General features: G+C 46.1%; 1 protein-coding gene and 1 non-coding gene across 2 annotated transcripts; one reads left to right on the top strand and one right to left on the bottom strand.

Moving 5' to 3' along the window:
* Positions 1–1391: 1391 nt before the first annotated feature.
* LOC140213416 (uncharacterized) lies at positions 1392–5981 on the top strand. The gene is made up of 5 exons (XM_072284633.1): positions 1392–1778; positions 2015–2082; positions 2978–3049; positions 4652–4713; positions 5870–5981. The coding sequence occupies exons 1-5, from the start codon at positions 1577–1579 to the stop codon at positions 5979–5981; spliced, it is 516 nt and encodes a 171-aa protein (XP_072140734.1). The 5' UTR covers positions 1392–1576.
* A 3658-nt stretch (positions 5982–9639) lies between these two features.
* On the bottom strand, positions 9640–9714 carry TRNAS-GGA (transfer RNA phenylalanine (anticodon GAA)). The gene has a single exon. It is a non-coding gene; the product is annotated as a tRNA-Ser (tRNA).
* Positions 9715–25881: the final 16167 nt, after the last annotated feature.

Here is a 25881-nt window from a genome sequence, read left to right as displayed (position 1 = left end):
GTGTATAGTTCCTTCATCTTTAATTATATATATAACTTTTTTGATTACTTTTTGTACTTTTGTAGGCCTCGTATTTATTTCTTTGTGTTAGTGTGCTTTTTATATTTGTCCTTGGAAATGTCAGCGCCGACGCACGCGTATGTGGAATATGAGGACGGAGGCAAGGCGATCGTCTCGGTAAGCCTCATAAAGGATTTCAGTCCCAACGACATGAACGATTTGGCGTGCAACAAGCGCATTTATTGGAGAGACCATCGAAAAGGCTTCGACGGCGAGGAAGGGTACTACTCAGGCAACATCATGGTGTTGGGATGTGAGTATATATCAACTTTCAACACTTCATTTGCTTCGCGGGGGTTGATCGCAGGGCAAAGTTGTGACTGGTGTTGTAGATGTCGCGGGGGGCTTTTCTCGTAGCTGGGTGCTTTTTTTTTTTTCGTTGCGACGATATATTGAATTTTTCACAAGTACTTCTCCAGGAGGGCACATGTAACAGGCAAACGGAGGCCTCAGGAAAGCACCTGAGATTATAGTAACAGGTGCAGATCGCGGTGCTTTGCGCTGCATTTCATGCAGCCTCTATGTCGCTAAATGAAGCATGCACACAGCACTGTGTGCGCGTTCCTTTATTGGGTCCAGTTATAGTAACGAGTCCTGATCGACGAGATTAGTGCTGCGATGTTATGGCGATGACTTTTTCAACGTTATTCCTTCTCGGAGCATCAGTGGTCATAGTGACGCTCCGACCGCGCTAGAGTGGCATAGAATCGGCGTAAGGCATTGTCACATAATCGCGGCCTATCTTAGCATACAACTCACGGTGCGATCGTGGTTATAACATAGGCGGCTTATATGTCATTGATAAAGGAAATGGGAAAATAACTGAAAAAAATGTAGCTTTGTATGTGCTCGCCCCGCGATACTTGGTCTGAAATTGGGCCTCGTTGCCGACTCTACCGAAAATTTTAGCTCAACAGACCCAATGTTTCTCATTTGACACGTGCGACATGTGTTCAAAAGAACGGAAACCTGCTGCATCAAGACTTAACCTGTGTTAATTAACACACGTTAGCACGCAACATGTTAACGGATGTGATGTGAAGCAACAAAATGCCCATGCTGTAGTGTGCTTGTTTTGGGGCACTTACTGCTTCCGCTTGTTCCTTTTCCTTTTCTGTATGTCTTGTAGAATCCCTCAGTTATATTTAGCGCCTAATGTGGCACCTAATAGCGCCTAATATGGCATTTGCGATGACCATCACAAATGCCATATTTTATTGTAATCAGCATTTTGTTTACATTATCCTTCAGGTGGCAAAGCTGATTTGATTGCCAGGATGTCGAAGCAGCACAAGCCTGTTCCCATAGACGTGTTTGAGCAATCAAGTGAGAGACATCGCCACAAGCAGAAGCCAGCCCTCAAGGTAATAATAATGATAATAATGCTTTAACAATTGCAAAGTTTGCCGAAACAAATATTATGCAACTTCATTTTCCTCTTGCCATTTACATTATTACTAGGATGTACCAACAAAGGAAAAGCGGCGCCGACTAGAAAGTGCAAAAAAAATCAAGAATGCAGAAGATCCTTGAGAAGAAATCTGCTGCTGGAGATACGGACTCCAGCAGTGAAGATGACTTGGTGCCCCGGAAGATGCTGAAGAAAGCGGAAAATGAAATCGCAGGGCTCAAAAACAAGTTAAGAATATCCGAGCAGCAGCGGATTGAAGAGCGGCAGCAGAACCAGAAACTCCACAGCTTACTCGAGGAGAGGATGAGTGAGCAATAATTTATTTTTAAGTGACGGTGTCACTTTGCTTAGAAATTTATTTTTGCAGTATTCTGTGTCGCCTCACAAGTGTGCTGTCAGTCCTTGTGCATGAATGGTGTAGTAAAATGCCTCAGCATGCAAGCTAAGGTTTTAGATTAATGCTAGTCAGTGGAATTAATTGTGCTATGTGTGGACATTTATGTGACAATTATGATTGTGTTTATGTAAATGTGCACCATGCAGATTCCATGGAGGCCTCCATAATTGAGGCACTAAGAAAAGAAGTTCGTGCGGCAAGGCTGCCTTCACAGGTATGTAATGTGGCATGTTGATATTTTATGGGGAGCAAAATTTCATGATTTTGAAATGTCAAATCAAGTCATGCACTGTTTCCCATGGACAGATTTATAAATTTGGTTACTTGACGATCTAGTTTAACCTTTTGCTGCCACAATCACACTTCTATCATGACATTTCTTTGGCAGCTGACATGATTTGCACCCATAGTACTTGATATAGAATTTCTCATCTAAGCAGCAGCAAAATAATATTTGTCGATCTAAGTACACGAGTCTAGCTGCATCCTAATAAACAACTAATAAATGACACTTCTGTATTGTGAGATCATGCACTGATCTCACATTTTGCAAAACTAGCCTGTTTACCTTTACCCATGGAGGAAGGAAAAAGATAGGTTGGAGCGTACCGCAACGCGATTGAAGCCAACCTGGTGACCCAACCTGTGGTCGCATGCCGAAGTTTGCGGCTGGTTTTAGTGTTCCCACTCTGCAGGCAGAGCCACGGCAAGGCAGCTGAACAAGCGTGCACCGAATAAATATTGGCATAGCTACTGGGAACCAAACGTCTTAGCAGATCTCGACCAAAGAGGTCACATGTTCGGCCACTACTGTGGCTTCATGGAGCGTTCGCTTGCCAAGGCTGGCTGCCTGACGTAATGCTCCCTCCTATATCTTTCCTTCCTCCATGCATTTAACTGCACAATTATCAATGCATATCTCTAAGCACGTGGGAATCTAATAGCTACAGCAATTTGTCTAAAGCAGCTAAACTTTTTAATTTGCAGTAAAGTATTGTGTCAAAAACAAAACCCTACAAGCCTTAATGGCCTTACTCTTTTACCAGTGCCTATTGGAGAAAATGTAAATGGACTTCTGATAACTGTACTGTTCTTCAATTGCCCTTTAGGGTTGTGCTGCAAATGTTTGCAGCGATGATTTGCAGCAAACAGTCCGGGAAGCTCCCATGAAGCCATGTGAGGTGAGAACTTCATTGGCATTGGTATATTTATTTGTTAGAAATGACTATGCATTATGCATTGCTCATTATTTATGTAGTCAACTTTAAAACAAATCTAACTTACCACGAAATGCTAGTGTAAACTTGATGGTATTGAGCTTTGGTGTCGTATATTTTATGCTGAATTATAATTTAAGGTAATCAAACCAAGGAATGGGGAGTGTGTGTTACTCAACAGCATCTATAGTTTGCATATGTACGGCTTTGTTATGCGCTATGCACATTTCGTGCATGTTAGTGCACGTAATACTGTACTTATGGCTATATACTAGTTACTGTGGATAAGCTTTTCCTTGCTTCTTTGCACATTCCTGCTTGTGTACAGTCTAGCTTCTGTATCACTGGTGAGCACTAGGTAGCATTATTGTGCAATGCATGGAATCCTGCTAATATGTCTGCAGTAAACAGCCATAGGCAGAAAAAGCAGATACTCGCTCATACTTGCTCGCCTATATATTTGGAGGCTATGCACTCACTCGCAGTCATTGGCACTTGCATTCATGAAAGAAAGAAAATCTATTCCCGCATAGTGCAATACAAAATGGTATACAGTATCATGTGGCATTTGCAGTTGCTTGCATTGACACTTAATGGTACCCAGTCATGATAATTCTTGCATCCACAACCATTCACTCACATTACATTCACACGCACTTGTGGACAGCCACCTATTATACTCGCATTCACTGAAACTCGCTGCCACCAAATTTCATTCATAGTCGTGTTTATCAGCACTTGCTGTTATCCATACGTCCCCTCAAGCTTGTTAACACTCCCATTCATACACACATCCTTGCACCTATCATTACTCACTAGCACCCTCCTATGCCTGTGAAATAAGCGTGGAGCAAGTACGAGTTGGTATACTTGTGAACATTTTGACCTATACAAATTAAAAAGCTGGTGTTTTTCTTCCAGCGCAGCAATATGCAATAGTATATAATTATTCACTACAAGTTTCTGGGGCTTTACTAGTTCTCAACAGTAGTGATAGCATGTAGTGCTCTGCAGTGTTGCATAGTTGTCACACATGAGGCAACACATGGGCCGTAGTATTTCCGCCAGCAAGATAACCTTATGCATTCAGCTGAAGAGCACCATGTAGTGTGACACAAATTTTTACGTGGTTTAAAGCTTCAAATATTGGGTAAGCTTGCATTGAATTTAGACTGAAGAATGCACACACTTCAGGTTGTCCCCATGCAGCAACCAAATGAACAATCAGTGTGATGTTTCTCTTTCCTGTTGTGCTGTGTCATTCCTACATTCTGCTCCCAAGCAATCGTTTTTTCTAGCCCAGACATATGTTTAAGTAATAGCTGACAAGCACGCTTCTTGCTTCTCGGTCTAGATCTATGTGTTTTGAGCCATTGGCAAGGAAGGTGGCAGGTTAGGCCCTGTTTAATTTCAGAAAAGGGCTCAAAAAGAACTTTGCCATTGCTCTTAGACACTTCGCATAGCTTCTTTATAGTTCATGTGCTAATGCTGATAAGTCTGTGGCCTACACATTTAAAGAATTGATGTGTGGTGGTAATTGCAATGTGGTTGGTTCCTGGATTTCAGGATAATTTCATTCAGGAAAACTCCCGAATGGCAATTGATCAACAAGAGTCTACCTGTATGAGGTATGTATACACAATACATGAAAGCCCAGCTAGTGTATGTTGCATGGGGCTGCGAAAAATTAAGATCTGGAAATCTGAACAGCCAGAACGAAGACAGATTTGTACGCATTTGGTTTGTACTTTGCAAGCCTAATGTAGCAGCCCCGGGACTATAAATGATATAAATGATATTTCGCCCACTCACTTCAGCATCCGCTCTCTTAGATAAAGTGGCGAAAGCACTGTCTTGTTAATTTTTAGCAGAATAAGATGACCTAGTGAACATTGTCTTTAGCTGTTTTGGATTGCGAGCACTTTTTTCTTGAAGCTAAGCTTTTTTCCTATATTTTTCTATCTCCCCTTTTCCTAAGCCTGTGTTTGGCATGGTTGCTGCTGCTGTGGTATCTTTGTAGGTATGATTGTGGATATGTATATGCAGGTTTAAATGCAAAGATTGCAGGCTCCAGCACTTGGGCTGACATAGCTCTGTACGCTCTCGGACTCACTAATGCCAGTTAGCATGCTATATTCTGGATAAAAAGAAAGTTGCTATTTAAGATGTGGGTATAATGATGACTTGAAGGTATTTTTAAATCACACTGACCTCTTAATGGAATAACATGTTATATCCAGTGGCACCTTGGGTTTAGGCATTCGGCATGTGCCACTGTGACCCGAGGGGGTACAGAATCATTAAATTTAGCTAGATGTGTGCCATACAAACATCATGATGTTGCTTTTGTCATTGTTGCATCGCTGCATGCAGTAGACATCTCACAATGTGTATCTGCATCTGCTTTGTTTGGCATTTGCAATATGGCATAACCTGTGAGCAGTGTAGTGCATAAAGAAAAAGAAATTGCATGAGACACTTGCGCACATATGTTTATGGTGAACAAACATAAACATTGCATAACTAAAATTACAGGTCCCACAGGGTGAAAGTAAACACTATTATATGCACCTTTACTTTTATAGCACTTCATTAAGCATGTCACTAAGACTTTGCTTCACGTTGACTCCAGTGTGTCTTGGATCTGCATAATTATTTTTTGGTGTTCTGCATGGGCTGCCACACTGTATTGCTCAGTTGTATTTGTTCTCTAACCTGCATCTATTGTACACCCTTGAGGTACTCGTTGCTATGATGTGCTATCAACTTGCTATTTGTGTTCAGGATTTGGATCTCGGCACTGCCCCAATGGATGGGGCACTGCCAGCTCATTGCGAGTCGGCAAAGCCCAGCTGCGTCCTTGGGCCTCGAGAAGAGGTGGCAGGCAGCCAAGTAGCCAGCCATGTGCCTTCCACCCATGTGAGTGTATAGATTTATCCTGATAATTTGCACCTGCTAAGCCGCTATGCTTGCTAGACAAAGCCTAACGAAGTGTTTATTTCCTCTTGTTAAACATTGTGTCATACTGAAGAACTAACATTGCCATGAATGCACTTGCAGTTGGTCTGCTTGAATTTTCGAACCGTACTTTGTATACTAGTTTATGCCAACTCATTATGAGAATCGTGCTATGCGGATAGAGCTATCTGCCTCCTGCTCAGAAGGCACAGTACGCACCTCTTTGGCCTCTGCTTCACGTAGATGGCAACCCCAGACTGACCCACCCGGGAGAAATCGGTAGTTGCACTTTCCTATCCTCCTCTCTAATCTTTGTCTTTCTCTTGCTTTCGATCTTCCCTGTTTCCTCTTGGCTTCCTCTTACTTCCACTTTTTCCAAACAGCAAGGGTTAACCTTGTGTGGGATAGCCAACCTTGGTTATAACAGATTTCGTTATAGTACGGTACGTACAGCTGGCGCCTGCAGGATGTGTTTTTTCACGGTCTTGCATCATCCCCTTGTTGGGCTCCATATGGAGGTCGGTGGTTGGCAGTGCTGCCGAATTTACGCATATATTTATGGCATGTTCTTTTCCCCCACTTGCTTATCGCCCTCATAAACGAGGGCGCACCGAAGAAGTATTTAGCTTCTATGGCCAACATACTGAAAACTTTCCCAAATTCCATGTCATACATTCCGAGAAAACCGCAATGTCAGTGAGAATGATCTCCTTTTCTGGTGTCGAAATCAATAACCGATGTTCTTGGTCAAGGCTATAAACTTTCCAAACTTCCTAATGGAGATCTCCTTTTAGAACTCAGAGATAAAAATCAATATGAAAGGCTGCCGAATCTTGTCTTTTGGCGACGTTCCAGTGAATGTGACCCCGCACCGCACCATGAACACCAGCCGTGGTGTTGTATTTGATAGTGACCTGATTGATCTGACAGAGGCTGAACTACTTGAAGGCTGGGGTGACCAGAATGTGATCAGTGTAAAACGAATCAAGATGAGGTGCGATGGTAAAGAAATACAGACTAAGCATCTTATTCTCACATTCGGCTTAGGTGTTCTGCCTGAAACAATCGAGGCAGGCTATGTGAAGATCAGGGTCAGGCCATATATACCAAATTTCCTCCGATGCTTTAAATAAAGGTTCGGCCACAGTTCCCAGAACTGCTATGGCTGAATAACCTGTGCCAAATGGCAACGACCATGAACATCCGTCCGAGTCATGCGCGAACACTGCACACTGAATTGTGAAGGGGAGCACCCTGCGTACTCGCGGTCCTGCCCATCTTGGAAAAAAGGAAAAGAAACAATGGCAATCAAAATCAAAGAGCAAATTTCGTTTAAAGAGGCACGCAGGCATGTATCCTTCTTGCCAAAGTGGCGCGTCGGGGCAGTGCCACATCTGCCTCCAGCGGCTGTCCGGCCCGTACACAGTGAGCCGGCAGTGCCGTCACCTGCCCCCTGGGCGGTTGCAGCTGGCGCTGTTCCACCGTCCGAGATCAAGGGGCCATCGACCTCTGGGCTGGTGGCCTCAAAGGCCTCATCACTTAAGAGGCTTTCTCGACAAACAAATCGCTCTCAAGAGCCGGTGTCCAGCGCCTCGCAGGAGGCGATGGACACAACACTTAGTCAAACGGCACCACCAGCGCCTTAGGAGCGGCGAGAATCTTGACCGTTCCATAACAGAGAAACATCGCATTATGGGACCGGCAAAGGGCCCTGTAACCTAACTTTTCTTGTTAGACACACAGCACTAACCTCGTTCCCATATGGATACGCAAATATTACAACGGAACGTGAGCGGACTTCTTCACAACCTTGACGATGTTAAAGAACTCCTCCGCAAATTCACTCCAAAGGTGCCATGTGTACAAGAAACACACCTAAAATTAATGCAGACCAACTTTCTAAGGCAATATGCCACTTTCCGCAAAGTCCGTGATGATGCACTCGCCTTCTCAGGGCGTGTAGCCGTAATAGTCTATAAGGGCGTTGAATGTCGGCAAATAAATCTCTGAACCCCCCTCGAGGCAGTTGCATTACGAGCTGTGCTATTTGGTCAGCTAATCACGGTTAGTTTGATGTACGTCTCCCCTTCCTGTCAACTTACTAAAGCAGAGTTTCACAGCTTGATCGATGAACTTCCTCCACCATATGTAGTCGTGGTGATCTAAATGCACATAGGCCCATGTGGGGCAACACATGTGCGGATGCGTGTGGGTGCCTGATAGAAAATTTTGTTTTCTTCAGGTGCATGCTTATTGAACAAAAAAGAACCAACATACTACACTGTTACACATAAAATATACTCGTCCATAGACTTGAGCATAGTTTCGAGCTCACTATTTCCGTACCCGGAGTGGCCTGTTCTGAAGAATCCCTATGGGAGTGACTACTTCCCAATTACATTAAAGGTAACAAAACCAGATGCATGCTGTCCGCATTTTCTTTGATGAAACCTCGAATCTGCAAACTGGGAACTTTTCCGAGAACTCTTATATTTAGGCGGTGATGACAATTCTGATTTTAACGTAGATGATGCTGTGGCATACCTAACTGATTGTGTTATTGATGCTGCAACAAAATGTATTAAACAATTTAACGGACTGGCAACGAATCGTCGCAACCCATGGTGGAATGACGAATCTAGGAAAGCCCTCAAAAATCAAAACAAAGCTTGGGGATTGTTTCACAATTCTCCAACAGCTGAAAACCTTATTTCATTGTGGCCAGAATATTGTCTCAGGCTTTTGCTATCCTGAGGTTTGACTATGTGTTAATTGAATGCTACACTAATGGACTTGTTTGGCGTGGGAAAATTTGTGTTTATAGCATTGAAGAACCATTTATAAAAAAAAAACTTTTATAGTATCTCCAGATAGGTTCTGCTTACGCAGTTTGTAGTTTACTTTTTGCCAGTGGCGATGCTGGCTAGTCTTATAGCACGTGCTTGATGCACAAGCAGTGTGGAAATGAGATATAATCACATTCACTGATTATGCATGCTTATTGTATGCAGTCTTCTGTAGGGTATTCTTTCTAATGTCAGGTTTGATATTTTTTGTGTAAAACAGAAATACTAGGAAAGGTAGGTTGGCTAACCACATAGGTGTGCTGCTTTTATTTCAGGGGCCAGTCCCAGTACCTGCAGAGCTGGGTGTGGAAGCTCCACTCTTCACACCAGTTGGTGGAAAGGCAAGCTGTGTTTGCTTATCTCAATCAAACTAGTTTATGTCATTATAAACGAAAATATGTGCCGAGTACTTTACTCGGTACTAACCGTGGAGCTTAGTGTATGCAGTTGTCAAAGCAGCCAGTACAGCAGTGTTCTGAAGAAATAACAGGTGCTGACGTGCTAGTATTTCAAGTTCATTCGCAGTGCATATAAAGATTAATAAAGGCACAACCAAGAAACTTATTTTCACGCCTTTTTTCGCAGTGGAGTTTGGCATCATCATTTGGGTTAGTCATCCAGCATACCCTTGCTAGCTTGTTAGGGGCAGAGAATACTAGTTGTACATTCAATCGCTGGCCAATCTTTTTCGAGTTGTGTGATAACTTATGTATTTAATAAAAAGAAAAGCCTCGCAGTTAAAAAACAATTTGTCCTGGTCCGGGACTCGAACCCGGGACCACTGCCTTTCCGGGGCAGCCGCTCTACCATCTGAGCTAACCTGGCGGCTAGCAGATGGCAGGGCGAAGTCGAACTTGTTGACAACTCGAAGCAATTAAAGGCAAGAGTTTGACCTAATATTTCTGCGGAAAACCGCAAGGCAAATAGGGGCGTGCCAAGGCATTGATAATCCGCAACCGCAAATCATTCGCAGCCACGACTGTAGGCAACATTCAGTACGAGAAAAGAGAGCAAAAATCAAGTTTGGTTTAAATTTTCTCGGCTGCTAATCAACCCCTTTTTTTCTGCAAGAATATCTTGGCAATTGCTATGAACGGTTGGATGTCTGCTTTACCCTTTATTAATTACTTCTCTCCAACTTGCGGGTTTCTGTAGAACTATTAGGTCAAACTCTTGCCTTTGCTTCGAGTTGTCGACAAATTTGACTTCGCCCTGCCATCTACTAGCCGCTTGGTTAACTCGGATGGTAGAGCGGCTGCCCCGGAAAGGCAGTGGTCCCAGGTTCGAGTTCCAGACCAGGACAAATTGTTTTTCAACTGCGAGGCTTTTCTTTTTATTAAATACATAAGTTATCACACAACTCGAAAAAGATTGGCCAGCGATTGAATGTACAACTAGTATTCTCTGCACCTAACAAGCTAGCAAGGGTATGCTGGATGACTAACCCAAATGATGATGCCAAACTCCACTGCGAAAAAGGCGCGAAAATAAGTTTGTTGATTGTGCCTCGTGCATCATCGGGCAATTACACCTGCAGTGCTTTAGATTCTATATGTAGGACAAACAGGATGATGCCTGAATGATTGGCTACGGGAGCATAACAATGTAAAGAAATTTGGCAGTTAGTCGGTAGCGTGCCATTGTAGAAAGTGTGGTTGCACCTTTGTTTGACCAGTGCAGTATCGGGGCGGGGCCGGACAGCAGCTGACATGTGGTGTAATAGAAGCTGTTCATATTAAGTACTTAGTAGACAGGTGCGTTTACATTGTGCCCTTGTCACTATACCATAAGGAACTGGCAGCATACGTTCTAGGAGAGAAAAAATAATTGAGTAATGCAGAATGTTGCAGGAAGCTCATTGCATAAAAGATATCTGATATAGTTTAAGTCCTGCATCTGTTGCGCTACTCAATAAAGAAAAACCCATGCTAACGGTGGTATCCTACATGTGCGTGGAATGTGGTTTGGTGAAAGTACCATGTGTTGAACAGTTGCTTATGCTATTGTGTAACATTTAAGAGCTTTTTTTTCAATGCCATGAAACCAGTTGAAGACTAGTGCCCTTTCTGTCCTGTCATCCTTTCTGCATTGTAAGACATTTCTTTTTTCCTCCAGAGGATGAGTACTTCTATTCAATTAGTTCAGCACTGCACGTGACATTAGGTATTGCCTAATGACTCGGGCTCTGAGCAAGGTGTGCGACTATTGTGCAATGCAAAAGAGCAAAAGCAGTGCCAGTGTCCAACTGAAATGACACAGCAAGTCAACATTGCCTTGTCATTGGGGGAAATTGTACAGGGATGCCAAAATGTGTCATGCCTTGTTGTGTCTTTATTCTCGCATTTGCTAGCTGCCTTGCATGACACTGCATTGGCCACCTGCCTTCAGAACTGCATAATTGCCCTCTGTAGTCGTGATGATCATGACCACGGTTTCGTTCGCAGCTGTTGTGACAAGTAGTAGTTCATTGTGACTTGGTGCAATGCATGCTGTCTCACAAACATGGTGGCTATCGAGGATAGTGATTGTACTGTGGCCAGGCTTGCATCCTATCAGCCAGTTACATTGATATTGTTGTACAATCTGTTGTACAGCCAGCTCAGTGGTGAAAAAATTATCGGGATGGACATATGGTAGTGAATAGCATGCCTCCGACAAAGATGCGGCCACGTCTTGTGCTATGACTGCACTGCAAAGAAAGTACTTCCTCAAGGCCCTTGCCGCTGCGAGCAGTATGATCAGTCGCGAAATGACATCTGCAGCTCCTGCACTGCTTATACGTGAAGTAGAAACAGGATTTGCGGATTGATTCAGTATAAAAGTGTGTTGGTGTGAACATTTGTTTTTTTTTCTTTTCATACCCTTAACAATTCAACATTTGGTTAGTTCAGAATTTAGTTCCAGTCCTGTGAAATTTGAATGAATGAGGTTTTACTGTATTACACCCCTTCTTTCACCGCATGTGTAATTTGAGCTCACTGGGGTACTGCAAGAACTGTTTTCAGCCTCAAGGGTAAGATTGCTAGCTCGGGGACAAAGCAGCTCCTTAAGCGTGCAATAAGTTTTACTGTGGTTTTCTACTCTTCCGATCTGCTTCCCTAGACTTTTTCTCAAGTCTAAATAAAAACTAGTATATCCCGTACAAAAGGTGCGTGTCGCTGACTGTGGGATTAAATGTGGTGAATCCTTCGAGGTAGAATTGTTGTCCCTGGGCCATTATCAGTGAAGCTTCATCGACTAGGGCTTCCTACAGTCAGGGCGTAAACTTTGACCCTTTTGCATATATCTTGGTTTTATCCTTGAGTGCCATCACTGTTTGGCAACCTACTTTTCCTTAATAACTGTTACCTTTTTTATCCATTATTTCAAGAACAGAGACTTTTTCTGAGAGTACATATGCTCTTTTGTATTTGAGTAATTAATCTCTTGCAATTTTTATCTTTCGTAGGTTCACATTGGAAATGGCCTATTTATCTGTGCCAACAAGTGGACGTGGGTCAATCAAGCAAAGACAGACAGCACATTTGCCAGAGAGGTTGCCCGGTGCCTGTGGCAGCCACATGAATTGGTCGGCAGGAGTGTGACGGGCAAAATTTGCATGCGCACACTGAAGGAAGGTGGCGAGGCAAAGCCAGCATTAACACCAAAAAAACTTGGTGCAGTTCGAAATAAGTAGACCCTGTCCTGCTAGCTCATGTTTTCATAACGATTGCGAAGTGTTTTGAAGTTAAAGGAGCAATGCCTATCGCATGGTGCTATTTCTGCACGAATATAATGGGCTGTCGGTAAGATGGGGTTGTATAGAGGTGATCTTCTTATATGGGCCGACATAGTTTACATCTACACATCAGGGGCATGCATAGCTGTATGTGCATATTTAGTGATGCGCTCTCGCTAACAAAAACTATCACTTAGTTTCTATAGTGGTATTATAGGTACATTAATCTTTCCTATTAATAGTTCTGCACTGGCATCTATGCAGTGTTTTCCATCTGCATATTCCGCGGTGCGGTAGCGAAAAGCTGTGTAATTTGTGTAGTCACTTGCATGAGCTGGTATATACTTGATAATTTAATGTAAAATATGTGTGGAAATGTATTAGACTATTCCTGTGGTCTTTTATTGCAATTCTGCAGCCATTTATATTGTTTGTAAAACACGAACATTTCACAGAAATGGGAACAAGACAATGCGAGGACGAGTGCTTGCTTTCAACTGCTGTGGTTAATGTTGAAATATCAATTTACGTTGGTAAAAAACTCATAAGCCTCCGTGTTTTCTCTGTGAGATGTTCACGCTTTACACTCAATATCGTGCCAGAACTAGCCCAATCAGTTACGCAGTGGAGCCACCTACTGTGCATGTCAGTTCCAATGGCTTGTGGAATCTAACAGAGCATGCTTTGTTTGCATTTTTTGTGCAGAGTCATACGAGCACTTTGTGGCGAAACATCCGAGCGCTGTGGACACAGAGGCCAGGAGTCTCAAGGACTTTAACAAGCACCTGGCCACCATGCTGCGTGATGCGAAATAAAGATGCTTTGTGCTGCGTGCCCTAAAAAGTGTCCTCTTCGGAGCTGGCTCATTGCTCGACTGTGCGATTGAAATTCACTCGCTGCAGTGTTGGCAGACGATGTTACTGTGTGCAACTTCATCAGAAATATTGCATGAACAAAAGAACTCGTTCAACACAAATGAGAACACTTGTACAATGCAGCTAAATAAGAATAGCGTCTTTTGCATAGCTGAAGAGAACATTTTCATGTAGCATACACAAACGAGAACGATATCGTTGAGCGTAGCCATGCGAGAACGATATCGTTGAGCGTAGCCATGCGAGAACGATATCGTTGAGCGTAGCCATGCGAGAACGATATCGTTGAGCGTAGCTATGCGAGAATAATCTCGTTTAACATACCCATACGAGAACGATCTCGCTTACTGTAGCCATACGAGAATCTCGTTCAGTGACGATGTCCTCTCGTACACATGTGACATACGATGTCGTTGAGTCTACGAAGCAATAATAGCGTAGAGAAGTTCTCGTTCAATTATCGTACATATTTTTTAAATAGGGCTTGCATGTGAATACACAAAAGACATCTGAATATGTGACATTAAAATGTTGCGCACACTAACACATCACAGGAAGAGCTAGGGCTGACTGTGAGAAGGCAAAATAACAAACTTGAAACAAATGATTTCACGCAAATATATACAAGCTTTAGCACACGCCTTTCACCGCGTGTAAAATTTAATGAAGTACCAAAGTACACTTGCCTGAGCTTTGTCTTCGAGATATATATATTTTCATGTTGCCCAATTATTTATTAAAATAACATCCCTCAACTTAGCTATTATTTGACGAGACATCATTTAGAAAGTTGTCGGGCATGGTGAACACCTGAATCATGTTTCTGACAAGCCAGGATTGCTTTCTTCAGAAATCAACTTGTAAAGCTTTTGTGTAATGAAAACAGCTTATCTCCCTGGCACAAGTCAAGAACAAACAGTACACCATTTGATTATGTTAATTTGGGGTACAGAAGAGTTTGTTGGTATTTTCAGGTATAATTTTTCTGGATTTGCACAAAGCTAATTAAAGCACTTTTTGGGGCCTTTTTCCCTATACCCAGCAACTAAGTGGTACCTCAGTCAATAAAGAGATAAGGAAAGGCTAATACCTTGAACGATAAGAGAAAAAATAATTATTTAGCACAAAAAATTGGTAGTAACACACGGCTAACAGAATTCCAAACAGCCAAATAAATGGTCACCTGCGCTATCAGTATCAGGTACCCCAGAAATAGTCATAAAGGATGAGAAAAGGTTCCAATGACTCGACAGCCAGATGGGTGAGACAGTGAAAAACGCAAATAAATGCATATACAAAACACCAATTACCTCAATTTCGCAGGTAAAATGTTATTAAAATAGCACCAGAATTTTGCTGCATAAAATACATAAAGGTTGCATAAAAATTGGGACAAAGAAGTAACTGAAAGACGGAGGGAGCTACAGCGCGCCAGCTTCCGGCGCGCTGAAAAATGACGGGAAAGGAGCGCAGCGGCAGCCTAGGCAGAGGCTGCCCCCGCTCCCCAGAGACGATTTTAAGATTATCTTGCGACCGAAGGGACTCGTAGTCAAGTCGCTCCAGCAATTTCAAAGTGGCCCGGGCCGTAGCCGCGGCATGCAGCAACAAGTTCGAGGGAAGAGACCTGATCACGAGGCTCCGCACAGGGTCCAACATAATAATCGTGAGCACGCCGAACGAGGAGGCCGCCCAGCTCGCGAGGCGCATCACTAGCCTCACGATCGAGGGACGCTCATACGACGTGAACGCTTACGTGGCCGCACCGGAAAACACCCGGCGTGGCGTGATACACGGAGTGGACCCCAGAGCGACACCGGAGGAACTGAAAACCGACTTGTGGACGCGCACACAGGGTGTCACCATCCACAGCGCCCGAAGACTAGGCAAGACCAAGACGGCCGTCATCACCTTTGACGGACCCATCACACCGAAACACGTCATCTATTGCGGAGCCGAGTACAAGTGCTGCCCGTACCGGCCCACAAGACAAATCTGCTACGTTTGCTGCCAACAAGGTCACCGCTCCGACGTGTGCCCCACACCGGACGCCAAGGCTTGCAAACAGTGCGGGATGCAGAACCCGCCAAAGGATCACCAGTGTACCCCGAGATGCCTGATCTGCGGAGGCAACCACTCCACCGGATCGAGGGAGTGCCAAGACCGACTAAAGAAAGCCAGGGACGTGCGGGGCAAGGCCAACGGCGGCAACAACGGCGGTGGACGCGAGAGCAGACGTCGCAGCCTGGACGACCGCGGCAAGAAGCCGAGATGGTTCAGCTCGGAGGGGGAGACCTCGCGGAGCCGTTCGAGATCCCGGGCGTCGCGGAGCCGTTCACGGAGCCGGTCACGGTCCTTCCCGCCCCTGCCGCCCCTGGCCATTAAGGGAGGGAGCCAGCTGCAGCAGCAGCAGCAGCAGCAGAGGAAGAAGACGAAGAAGGAGCCTACCCGAAAGAGCGGCGGCGTCAAGGTGAGCTGGGGAGCCGAAAACCCTTGGTTTGCTCCGCACTCGGGTGGGGTAGCTAACGAAAAGAACAACACAAACAGCAACCGCGAACAGCCTAGACAGGAGGACGCGGAGAAAATAGCGCTTAGACGCGAATTAGAGCTGTCACGCGCTTGGCAGAAAGATCTGGAACGCCAAATAGCAGAGCTAACGAAGGCAGTGCGAGACCTTCGGTCGAACAACCCTCCGCAGCCACAGACCGTACAAACCCAAGCCCCATGGCAAGCAGGCAACGAGGATTTCGCCACGTTTAAAGCAGAGATTCAGCAAATGATGCAGCAGATGATGCAGCAACAGCAACAAATGCAGCAAGTGCAATTACAAGTCACAGAGCTCCGAAGCAGCATCCGCAAGCAGAAGTTTACCGAGAACATTAGAGAGAAGGCCTACCACCGCCCCGCGCTGGCATCCCTCGCCGACACATCCGCAAACAACACCGAGGCTTAAACATGGCCAGTACAACTTTAAGCAAGCAAGAAACCTTAGATATATGGCAATGGAACTGGAGAGGCTACCGTAAGAAGCAGGGCCTCCTCCAACAATACATTCATACACAACAAACACCGCCCGACATCATATCGCTTCAAGAGACGGGCACGACACCAACACTCGCAGGATACACGTGTTACGAGACTCAAGAGAAAGGAAGAACGGCGACCCTAGTCAGCAAGGCACTCATCGCCATAAGCCACGACAGGATAGCCGACACCGACGTAGAGCACGTGATTGTAGAAATTATACCAAAGAAGAAAAGACAGAGGGGCAGTATATTTATTGTAAATGCATACAGCCCCCCGAAACAGAGGAAGGCAAAATTCCACGAGCTTTTCCATGGCGCACGCAAACTAGCGAAAGACAGCACGCTAATCATCCTAGGAGACTTTAACGCCATGGACAAAAGCTGGGGATACCAAACAGCAAACCCAAAAGGCAAAACGCTAGCGGAGGCAGCAGAGAACACCGACTGCAACCTCCTCACAGACCCAGACACTCCAACCAGAATCGGAAACAGCGTTAGTACCGACACCTGCCCCGACCTCACGTTCATACGAGGAGCGGAACAAGCAGTGTGGGAGAACCTGTTAGAGAACCTAGGTAGTGACCACTACATACTCAAGACGCAAGTAACTTCGGACAGGCTAAGGCGTCAGCTGGGATCGGCAAAAATTACGGACTGGAGCGCTTTTCGAGACGCATGCGATAGGAATCTCGCCGAGAACGGGATCCAATCGATAGAAGAGTGGGGGAAAATGCTTATTGAAAAACAGCGCAAGTACACCAAAGAAATCGCGCGAACGACGCAGACGCCCGAGGTAGACGCCAGACTGCTCAAGCTGTGGGAAGCTAGACGCGGGCTCACTTAGAGGTGGAAGAAACAAAAACACAACAGGAAGCTAAAGATAAAGATCGCAGAAGTCACAGCGAAAGCAGAGGAGTACGCGGCGCAATTGGCAAGGCAAAATTGGCAGCAATTCAGCGACTCCCTCAACGGAACTTTGAACACAGCGAGGACGTGGCATATCCTCAAGGCTCTCATAGATCCGACCAAGACCAAGACAGAAAACAACAAAACCATCTACCGGTTCATCCACCAGTTCGAGGGACAAGACTCGGAACTCCTGGATAAGGTACGCGTTAAATGCTTCGGGGACACAAACCCAGCAGCTTACGCAGAGCGCTACCGAGGAAGAGAAAACGATAACCTGGACAGACCCATCACGCGAGAAGAGGTCTACGCAGCGATTCGAAGCACAACCAGAAACACGGCCGTGGGTGCAGACAAGATAAATAACGCACTCATCCGCAACCTCAGTGAAGAGTTAGTCGCAGAATTAACCGACTTTCTCAACAAACACTGGGAAGCTGAGACCGTCCCCGAGGAGTGGAAGCATGCAGAGGTAGTGGTGATTCCTAAACCGGGCAAGAAACTGCAAATTGAGAACCTCAGACCGATCTCGCTCACATCGTGCCTGGGTAAACTGTACGAGCGAGTGGTGACGCTGAGACTACAACATTACATGGAGGACAACGAACTGTATCCCCACAACATGTTTGGATTCAGAGCAAAATTATCCACCCAAGACGTACTGCTTCAAATCAAAGAAGTACTCGGGAACGTCCCCAGGAGCGGGGAGAATATAATAATGGCATTGGATATCAAGGGGGCTTTTGACAATGTAAGCCACGAGGCTATCCTCACGGGCTTGAACGACCTGAACTGCGGGAGGAGAGTCTACGGCTACGTCAAAGCCTTCCTTTCAAACAGAACGGCAACGATTGGCCTCGGAGGGCTCCGATCAGAGAAGTTCCTTACTCCAAACAAAGGGACGCCTCAAGGGTCGGTCATCTCCCCCACGCTTTTCAACATAGCAATGATTGGCTTGGCAAAACAATTAAATGAAATCGACGACATACACCATGCCATGTATGCCGACGACATCACCATCTGGGTTAACACAGGCTCGCTCAGACAGAAAGAAGAGAAGTTACAAGAAGCAGCCACCTGCGTAGAGGACTACGTCAGAGCAAGAGGGCTAGCCTGCTCCACTGAGAAGTCCGAGCTCCTGAGAGTTTGGAGAGGAAAGCAAAACCGCACAGTCCCCACCAGCGACGAGTTAAAGCTCAACGTCTACCTCCAGGGGAAGCCGATACCGGAAAAGACGCTCATCAGAATCCTGGGGATGTGGATACAGTCAAACCAACGCTGCACCCACACCCTCGCCCTACTCAAGGCATCCACCCTACAAGTGGCCCGCATGATCACGCGCATCTCACACAGACGCCACGGCATGCGAGAGGAGGACACACTCAAGCTGGTCACAAGCTTGGTCGTCAGCCGAGTGGCATACAGCCTCCCATACTACAATCCCATCAAGAGTGAGGTACAACAGACGGACGCGATTCTACGCAAAGCCTACAAAACCGCACTCCACCTTCCCCACAACACCTCAACCGAAAAGCTCCTAGCCTTAGGACTACACAACACCTTCGACGAATTGAAAGAGGCGCAACTAGTCTCCCAACAACGCAGACTACAGCAGACCCCATCTGGCAGGGAGCTCCTGAAGAAACTATGATGATGATGTATGGGGTTTTGCGGCGCAAGGGCCAGGTGTGGCCAAAGAGCGCCGTGTCTGTGGTAGTGGGTGTGCAGTGTAACTATGATTACTATGAAATTGGTGTGACGTGGCTGTAAAGGGGCCTTAAAATGTACGCTCTAAAGCGCGTAAAATATGTGTAATAAAATTATGGCGATGACGTATGACTTGTACTATGAACCAATAGATGCATATAAAAAGAATGATGCGATAGGTAAAATATATCAGTATGTAAGAAATGCTAGAGCACTACTACCTCCTTAGAGCCCTTGAAGCGCAAGGGCCTGGAGGCATGTGCTATTCAAAACAATTATCGCAGCGGCATCCTCTGGAGCGAGGATGCTCTACGAATTTAATGGGCTTAGAACGTGTAGAACTACATCCTTTAAGAAGTCGAGGACTGCCTTGGTGTTAAAAAGCGGTTCCTTACCAATAAACATAGCCGGGTGTAGAGGGATGTAATTACGGTATGCAAGCGGAAAATGTTTCATTCTTTCAGGTTCGGCTTTCCGACACTCCAAGAGGACATGGAGGACGGTCAGCCTCTCACCGCATCTACCACAGGTTGGAGGTTCAATTCCAGTAAGTAGAAAATGATGGGTCCCAAATGTGTGTCCTATTCTGAGGCGACAGAATAGGACATCTGTTCGCCGACATTTCGTTGGGGAGGGCCAAAAACCTAACTGGGGCTTTATAACGTGCAGTTTGTTATTTGTTTGCGCGTCCCACGTGCACTGCCAGTGATTTCGCAGTTTATTTCGTAAGAAAGGCCTCAGGTCTGTGACAGGCACATCAGCGGTAGGGTTAACAGCTTGCGATGTGATAGACGTGGCCATCTCGTCCGCGAGAACGTTACCTTCGATGCCCCTATGGCCAGGGACCCAGCATATTATGATATTCTGATTAGATGAGTACGCTTTACATAATACCGAATACAGTTCATTGAATACGGGATTTTTATGTTTGTAGAGTGACATTAAGGCCTTCACGACGCTTACAGAGTCTGTATAGATCGCTGCCTTTGAAAGTTTTGATCTTCTTATGTGCTTCACGGCAGAGAGTACTGCGTAGGCCTCTGCCGTAAAGATGCTTGTTTCCGGATGTAGTACATCGGATTCCGAGAAGGATGGGCCGACGGCTGCATAGGATACCCCGGCATTTGACTTTGAAGAGTCTGTGTAGAAATCTGCGCAGGAGTGTTTGTACTGAAGTTCTAGGAAATGCATTCTGATTTCGTCCTCAGGAGCGTGCTTTGTAACTTTTATAAAGGATATGTCACATTGTATCACCTGCCACTCCCAAGGAGGTAAGAGCTTGATTGTGTGCATTAAGCGATGCTCGAGGAGTGGGACATGCATTTCATTTCTAAGCTCATTCACACGCAACGAGAAAGGCTGTCTTATAGAGGGGCGATTGCTGAAAAGTGTAGCGCACGTCATATCGGTAACGGTATTAAAACATGGATGTTCAGGATCTGAGCGTACTTTAAGGAAATATGTAAAGCTGTTGTATGATCTCTGTAGGTGGAGAGACCATTCATTTGATTCGGCATATAAACTTTCAATCGGGCTTGTTCTGAAGGCGCCCGTGGCTAAACGGATGCCTAGATGGTGAACCGGGTCTAGCATCTGTAGCGCGCTTGGGGCGGCAGAGTTATATACCACGGCACCATAATCTAATCGTGACCGGATGAGGCTCTTATACAGGTTCATTAGGCATTTCCTGTCACTACCCCACGTAGTCTGGGATAGAAGTTTCATTAGGTTCATTGTTTTCAGACACTTTTCTTTGAGGTGTTTAATGTGTGGGACGAAAGTGAGTTTATTGTCAAGTATAACACCTAGAAATTTGTGCTCTTTGTTTACAGGTATCTGTTGTCCACACATTTGTAAGCAAGGATCCGGAACAAGGCCTCTCTTCCTTGTAAACAGCACACAAGAACTTTTTTGAGGATTGATTTTAAAACCATTTTTCTCTGCCCACCCTGACACCTTGTTCAAACCATGCTGTACCTGTCTCTCACATACTGTGAGGTTACAGGATTTGAAGCCTATTTGAATGTCATCCACATAGACGGAATACAAAATGGCTGGTGGTAAGGAAGCACGAAGCGTTGTCATTTTAACAATAAAAAGTGTGCAACTGAGCACGCCTCCCTGGGGTACACCAGTTTCTTGTGTAAAAGGACGTGACAGCACATTCCCGACTTTCACCCGGAAGGTACGATTGGACAAGTAGTTTTTTTATTATGTTTAGCATATTACCATGAATGCCCATTTCCGATAAGTCTCGCAAGATCCCGTATCGCCACGTCGTGTCATAGGCCTTTTCCATATCGAGAAATATCGAGAGGAAGAACTGTTTATGTATAAATGCGTCCCGGATATTTCCTTCAATACGTACAAGATGGTCGGTTGTGGAGCGCCCTTCTCGGAAGCCACACTGATAAGGATCAAGCATTTTGTTCTGTTCAAGGAAATGGATCAGTCGCCGATTTATCATTTTTTCAAATACCTTACACATGCAACTTGTGAGGGCTATCGGGCGGTAGCTTGCCACTGAGGAAGGATCTTTCCCTTGTTTTAAAACAGGGACCACAATGGCTTCATTCCATGCGGTCGGAAGGTACCCTGCGTCCCAGATAGTGTTGAAAAGTGTAAGTAGTGTCACTTGCGTGTCATTGTGTAAGTTTTTCAGCATTTCGTACATGATTCTGTCAGATCCTGGTGCAGAGCTCTTGCATGCGCTCAAGGCAGCTCTCAACTCTGCAATACTAAAGGGGCGGTTGAACGGTTTATTCTGCCGACACTTTCTTACGAGTGGCTTGCATTCTTCTATTTGTTTATATTTGAGAAAGGGTTTGGAATAATTGGTGGAACTTGACACGCTCTGAAAGTGCTCCCCAAGTGAGTCTGCTTGTTCAAGCAGGGTATCGCCTTGAGTGTTTACCAGGGGGAGTGAATAAGTTTGTCGTCCTTTTATCCTGTTAACCCTGTTCCAGACTTTCCCCTCCTCTGTATAAGAGTTGATACCCGATAAAAACTTCTGCCAACTCTCTCTTCTGGCCTGTCGGCGCGTTCTCCTTCCTTCGGATTTTGCTTTTTTAAAGTTAATAAGATTCTCCGCAGTGGGAGAGGTGCGTAGCAACCCCCACGCTTTGTTTTGTTTCTTACGGGCGGTCCTACATTTGTCGTTCCACCACGGGACGCGCCGTTTGCATGCGAAACCGTTTACTTCAGATATGCATTTAGATGCGGCATCTATAATGAAGGCTGTAAAGTACTGAACGGCAGCATCAATTTCTAAAGAGGACATGTCATTCCATGAGATCCTGGTGAGAGTTCGGAATTTCTCCCAGTCGGCTGTATCGATTTTCCACCTGGGAGCCTGTGGTAGACATTCGTTTTCTTTATATGTTCTTAGTAGTATAGGGAAGTGGTCGCTCCCGTAAGGATTGTCGTTGACTTCCCATTCAAGTTCAGACAGTAGTGACGGGGAGACTAGGCTAAGATCTATTGAAGAAAATGTTCTGTTTGCAAGAGAATAGTATGTCGCTTCCTTCTTATTCAGAAGACAAGCACCAGAAGAGAAAAGGAACTGTTCGATAAGACGTCCTCGCGCATCTATACGAGGGTCGCCCCACAGGTAGTTGTGTGCATTGAAGTCGCCAAGAACAACATAGGGTTCTGGCAATTCATCTATAAAGGACTGAAATTCATGTTTAGTTAACTTGTAATGTGGGGGTATATATAAAGCGAGCAAATAGTGATGAGTTTGTTTAGCAGAACAACTCGCACCGCCACTGCTTCAAGGGGCGTTCGAAGCTGTAAAGGTTGACATGCTATATTTTTATGAGTGAGAATCGCAACACCACCCGATGATGCGACGGCATCATCGCGATCTTTGCGAAACGTAACATACGTACGGAGAAAGTTTGTGTGTCTGGATTTCAAATGTGTGTCCTGTAAACACACCACTTTTGGATTATGTTTGTGGATTAGTTCATGCAAATCATCAAGGTTTGTAAGGAGACCTCTAATGTTCCATTGAATAATTTGTGTATCCATATTTAATGTAAATAAGTGCTGTGTGTACGGAAAGGGAGGTGATGCCTTAGGTTACAGGGCTCTTTCGAGGCCCTGTAACGGGGGTTCTGTTCTTTCTGGAGCGTTCGAGGGAGCCTCGCCGCTCCTTAGGCGCTTGGTGCGCCTTGAGAATAGGTGTAGTGTCCATTGCCTCTTGAGGCGCCGGACACGTGCTCTTGCGAGCGAGATGTTTCCCGAGAGAGTCCCGCCTTGGAGGGCAAGACCCCTGCGCCCACCAGCCCGGAGGTCGATGGGGCTCCCTGAGGGATTTGGCTGCGCCGGCTGTTGCCAGCGCTGGAAGGGGCCGGGGAGCTTGAGGCAGCCTCGGCTGCGCCCACCTTCGGGGTCGATGTCCCCGTCTGCTGTGTTGGCGTAGCAGCGTCAGCTGCAGCCGCCGGAGGGGCGGATGGCGTCACTGCCGCCTCACTGGGTGTGGGTCGGACAGCCGCCGGAGACCGTTGTGGCGCTGCCCCCTGACGCGCCACATCGGCAAAGGTGTGCTTTGGCAGGAAGGATACCCGCCTGCGTGCTTCTTTGAAACTTATGTTTTCTTTTACTTTGATCGTTACAATCTCTTTCTCTTTTTTCCAAGATGGGCACGACCGCGAGTACGCGGCGTGCTCCCCATCACAGTTCACACAGTGGAGAGTGTTTTCACACGATTCAGAGGAGTGCTCATGAGCACTGCATTTTGCACAGGTTTGGCGGCCGCGGCAGTTCGATGAGCTGTGGCCAAATCGCTGGCATTTAAAACATCTCAGAGGGTTTGGGACATATGGTCTGACCCGGAGTTTCACATATCCTGTCTCAATACTCTCAGGGAGCACACTTGAACCAAAGGTGAGAATTAAATGTTTTGTTTTGATCTCTTTTCCATCGCGCCTTAGCAGAATTCTCTTAACATTGATTACGTTTTGGTCGCTCCAGCCTTCTAATAGTTCAGCGTCCGTAAGTTCCATCAGGTCATCATCCGAAACTACACCACGGGTGGTGTTCATCGTGCGGTGCGGGGTAACTGTGACTGGGACTTCTCCAAATGATAGAAGGTTAGGCAGTTTCTCGTGTTGTTTTTTGTCGCGGAGCTCCAAAAGGAGATCACCGCTAGCCATCTTTGATGCTTTATATCCTGGTCCAAATGCCTGAGTTAGAGTTTTTGAAACAACAAAAGGTGAGATTGTTCGAGCTTGTTTTCCTTGTTTTTCAGAGTGGATTACACGGAATCGCGGGAAAGTTTCTTTTTGGCGTCCAAAAAATTCAAAGATTTCTTCGGTGCGCCCCCTTTTCAGGGAGCGATCAGATAGTGGAGGGAAAGAACTAGCCATAAGTGGGAGTATTTTTCGGCAGTAGCGCCAGCCACCCACCATGGAGCCCAACAAGGGGACGCTGCAGGGCCTGTAAAACAGGGCCTACAAGCGCCAGCTGTACGCTACCGCTATAACCAAATATGATATAACCAAGGTTGGCTACTCACACAAGGTTAACCCTTGCTGCCAGGAAGGTCGGAAGTAATAAAGAAATGAGAAGAAGACAGGAAAGGTGGAAAGTAAGGAGGAGACGAAGGTTGTAGGGAGAGAGAGACAGGAAAAGGCAACTACCGATTTCCCCCGGGTGGGTCAGTCCGGGGGTGCCGTCTATGTGAAGCAGAGGCCAAAGGGGTGTGTTGCCTCCGCCGGGGGGCCTTAAAGGTCCAGACACCCAGCATCGGCTCAACCCCCAGGATCCCCTTTTCCCCAGACACGGCTAAGCCGCGCACGGCTACACGCGGGAGGGTCCAACCCTCGTGTGCTCGGGTACGTGGTGTCGCAACACACCAAACGCCTGCTTGCGCAGACGCCCCTGCGGGGCCTGAAGAAACTAGGCTGCGCCGATCAACTTCAAGAGATACAGAGGACCGAAACAATTCCGGATGAGTATCGCAACACACTAAAAGTAGCACCCATACCCCAGAACATGGATCCCAACCTACACAAGCACGCAGAGAAGCGAGGGCTGAATACCTACAAAAGACCCTAGCACCCCAAGAAACGACGGTATATGTGGACGCAGCCACATACGCCAGAGCAGCGCGTCAGAGCAACAGCAACGTGGTAGCAACGGTGATCGATTCGAACCTACGCGAGATCACCAGCGCATCACTACAAGGCTGTACGATAGTCGAGGCTGAAGAAGCGGCCGTCGCTCTAGCGGCAGCGGAGGGCTATCGGTCTAAACGGTCTTTAACAATCCTTACAGACTCGCAAACAGCGTGCCGCAACTACCTACGCGGCAGAATAGGGCACGGAGCACTCCGCATACTCCGCTCCGGAGACCACATAACAGAACGGCAAACAAAAGAAGAACCAATTAGGCATACGATAGTATGGACGCCGGGACACACGGGAGTGGCAGGGAACCAAGAGGCGGACAGGATAGCTCGAGGGTACACTTATTACCGAGCATCCAACGTAGGCGACCTCGAGGAGACCGAACCTGTACCCCAAGACTATTCGGCAATAACAAATTACTACAAGGGCTGCAGAAAGCGGTATCCACCACCGCACAACTCCCTTAGCAGAGAGGACTCTGTCGCGTGGAGGCAGCTACAAACGGGCTCGTACCCAAACCTACACGTACTCAGCAAGATGTATCCCACACTATACAATGACACATGCCCCTGGTGCCACGAAACACCCACGCTGTACCACATAACGTGGGCATGCCAGAAGATAGACGT

This window comes from Dermacentor andersoni, chromosome 10, assembly GCF_023375885.2.
Source record: "Dermacentor andersoni chromosome 10, qqDerAnde1_hic_scaffold, whole genome shotgun sequence".
Lineage (NCBI taxonomy): Eukaryota > Metazoa > Arthropoda > Arachnida > Ixodida > Ixodidae > Dermacentor > Dermacentor andersoni.
Note: the sequence above shows the minus strand (reverse complement) of the source record. Positions and strands in the feature narration are given on the sequence as shown.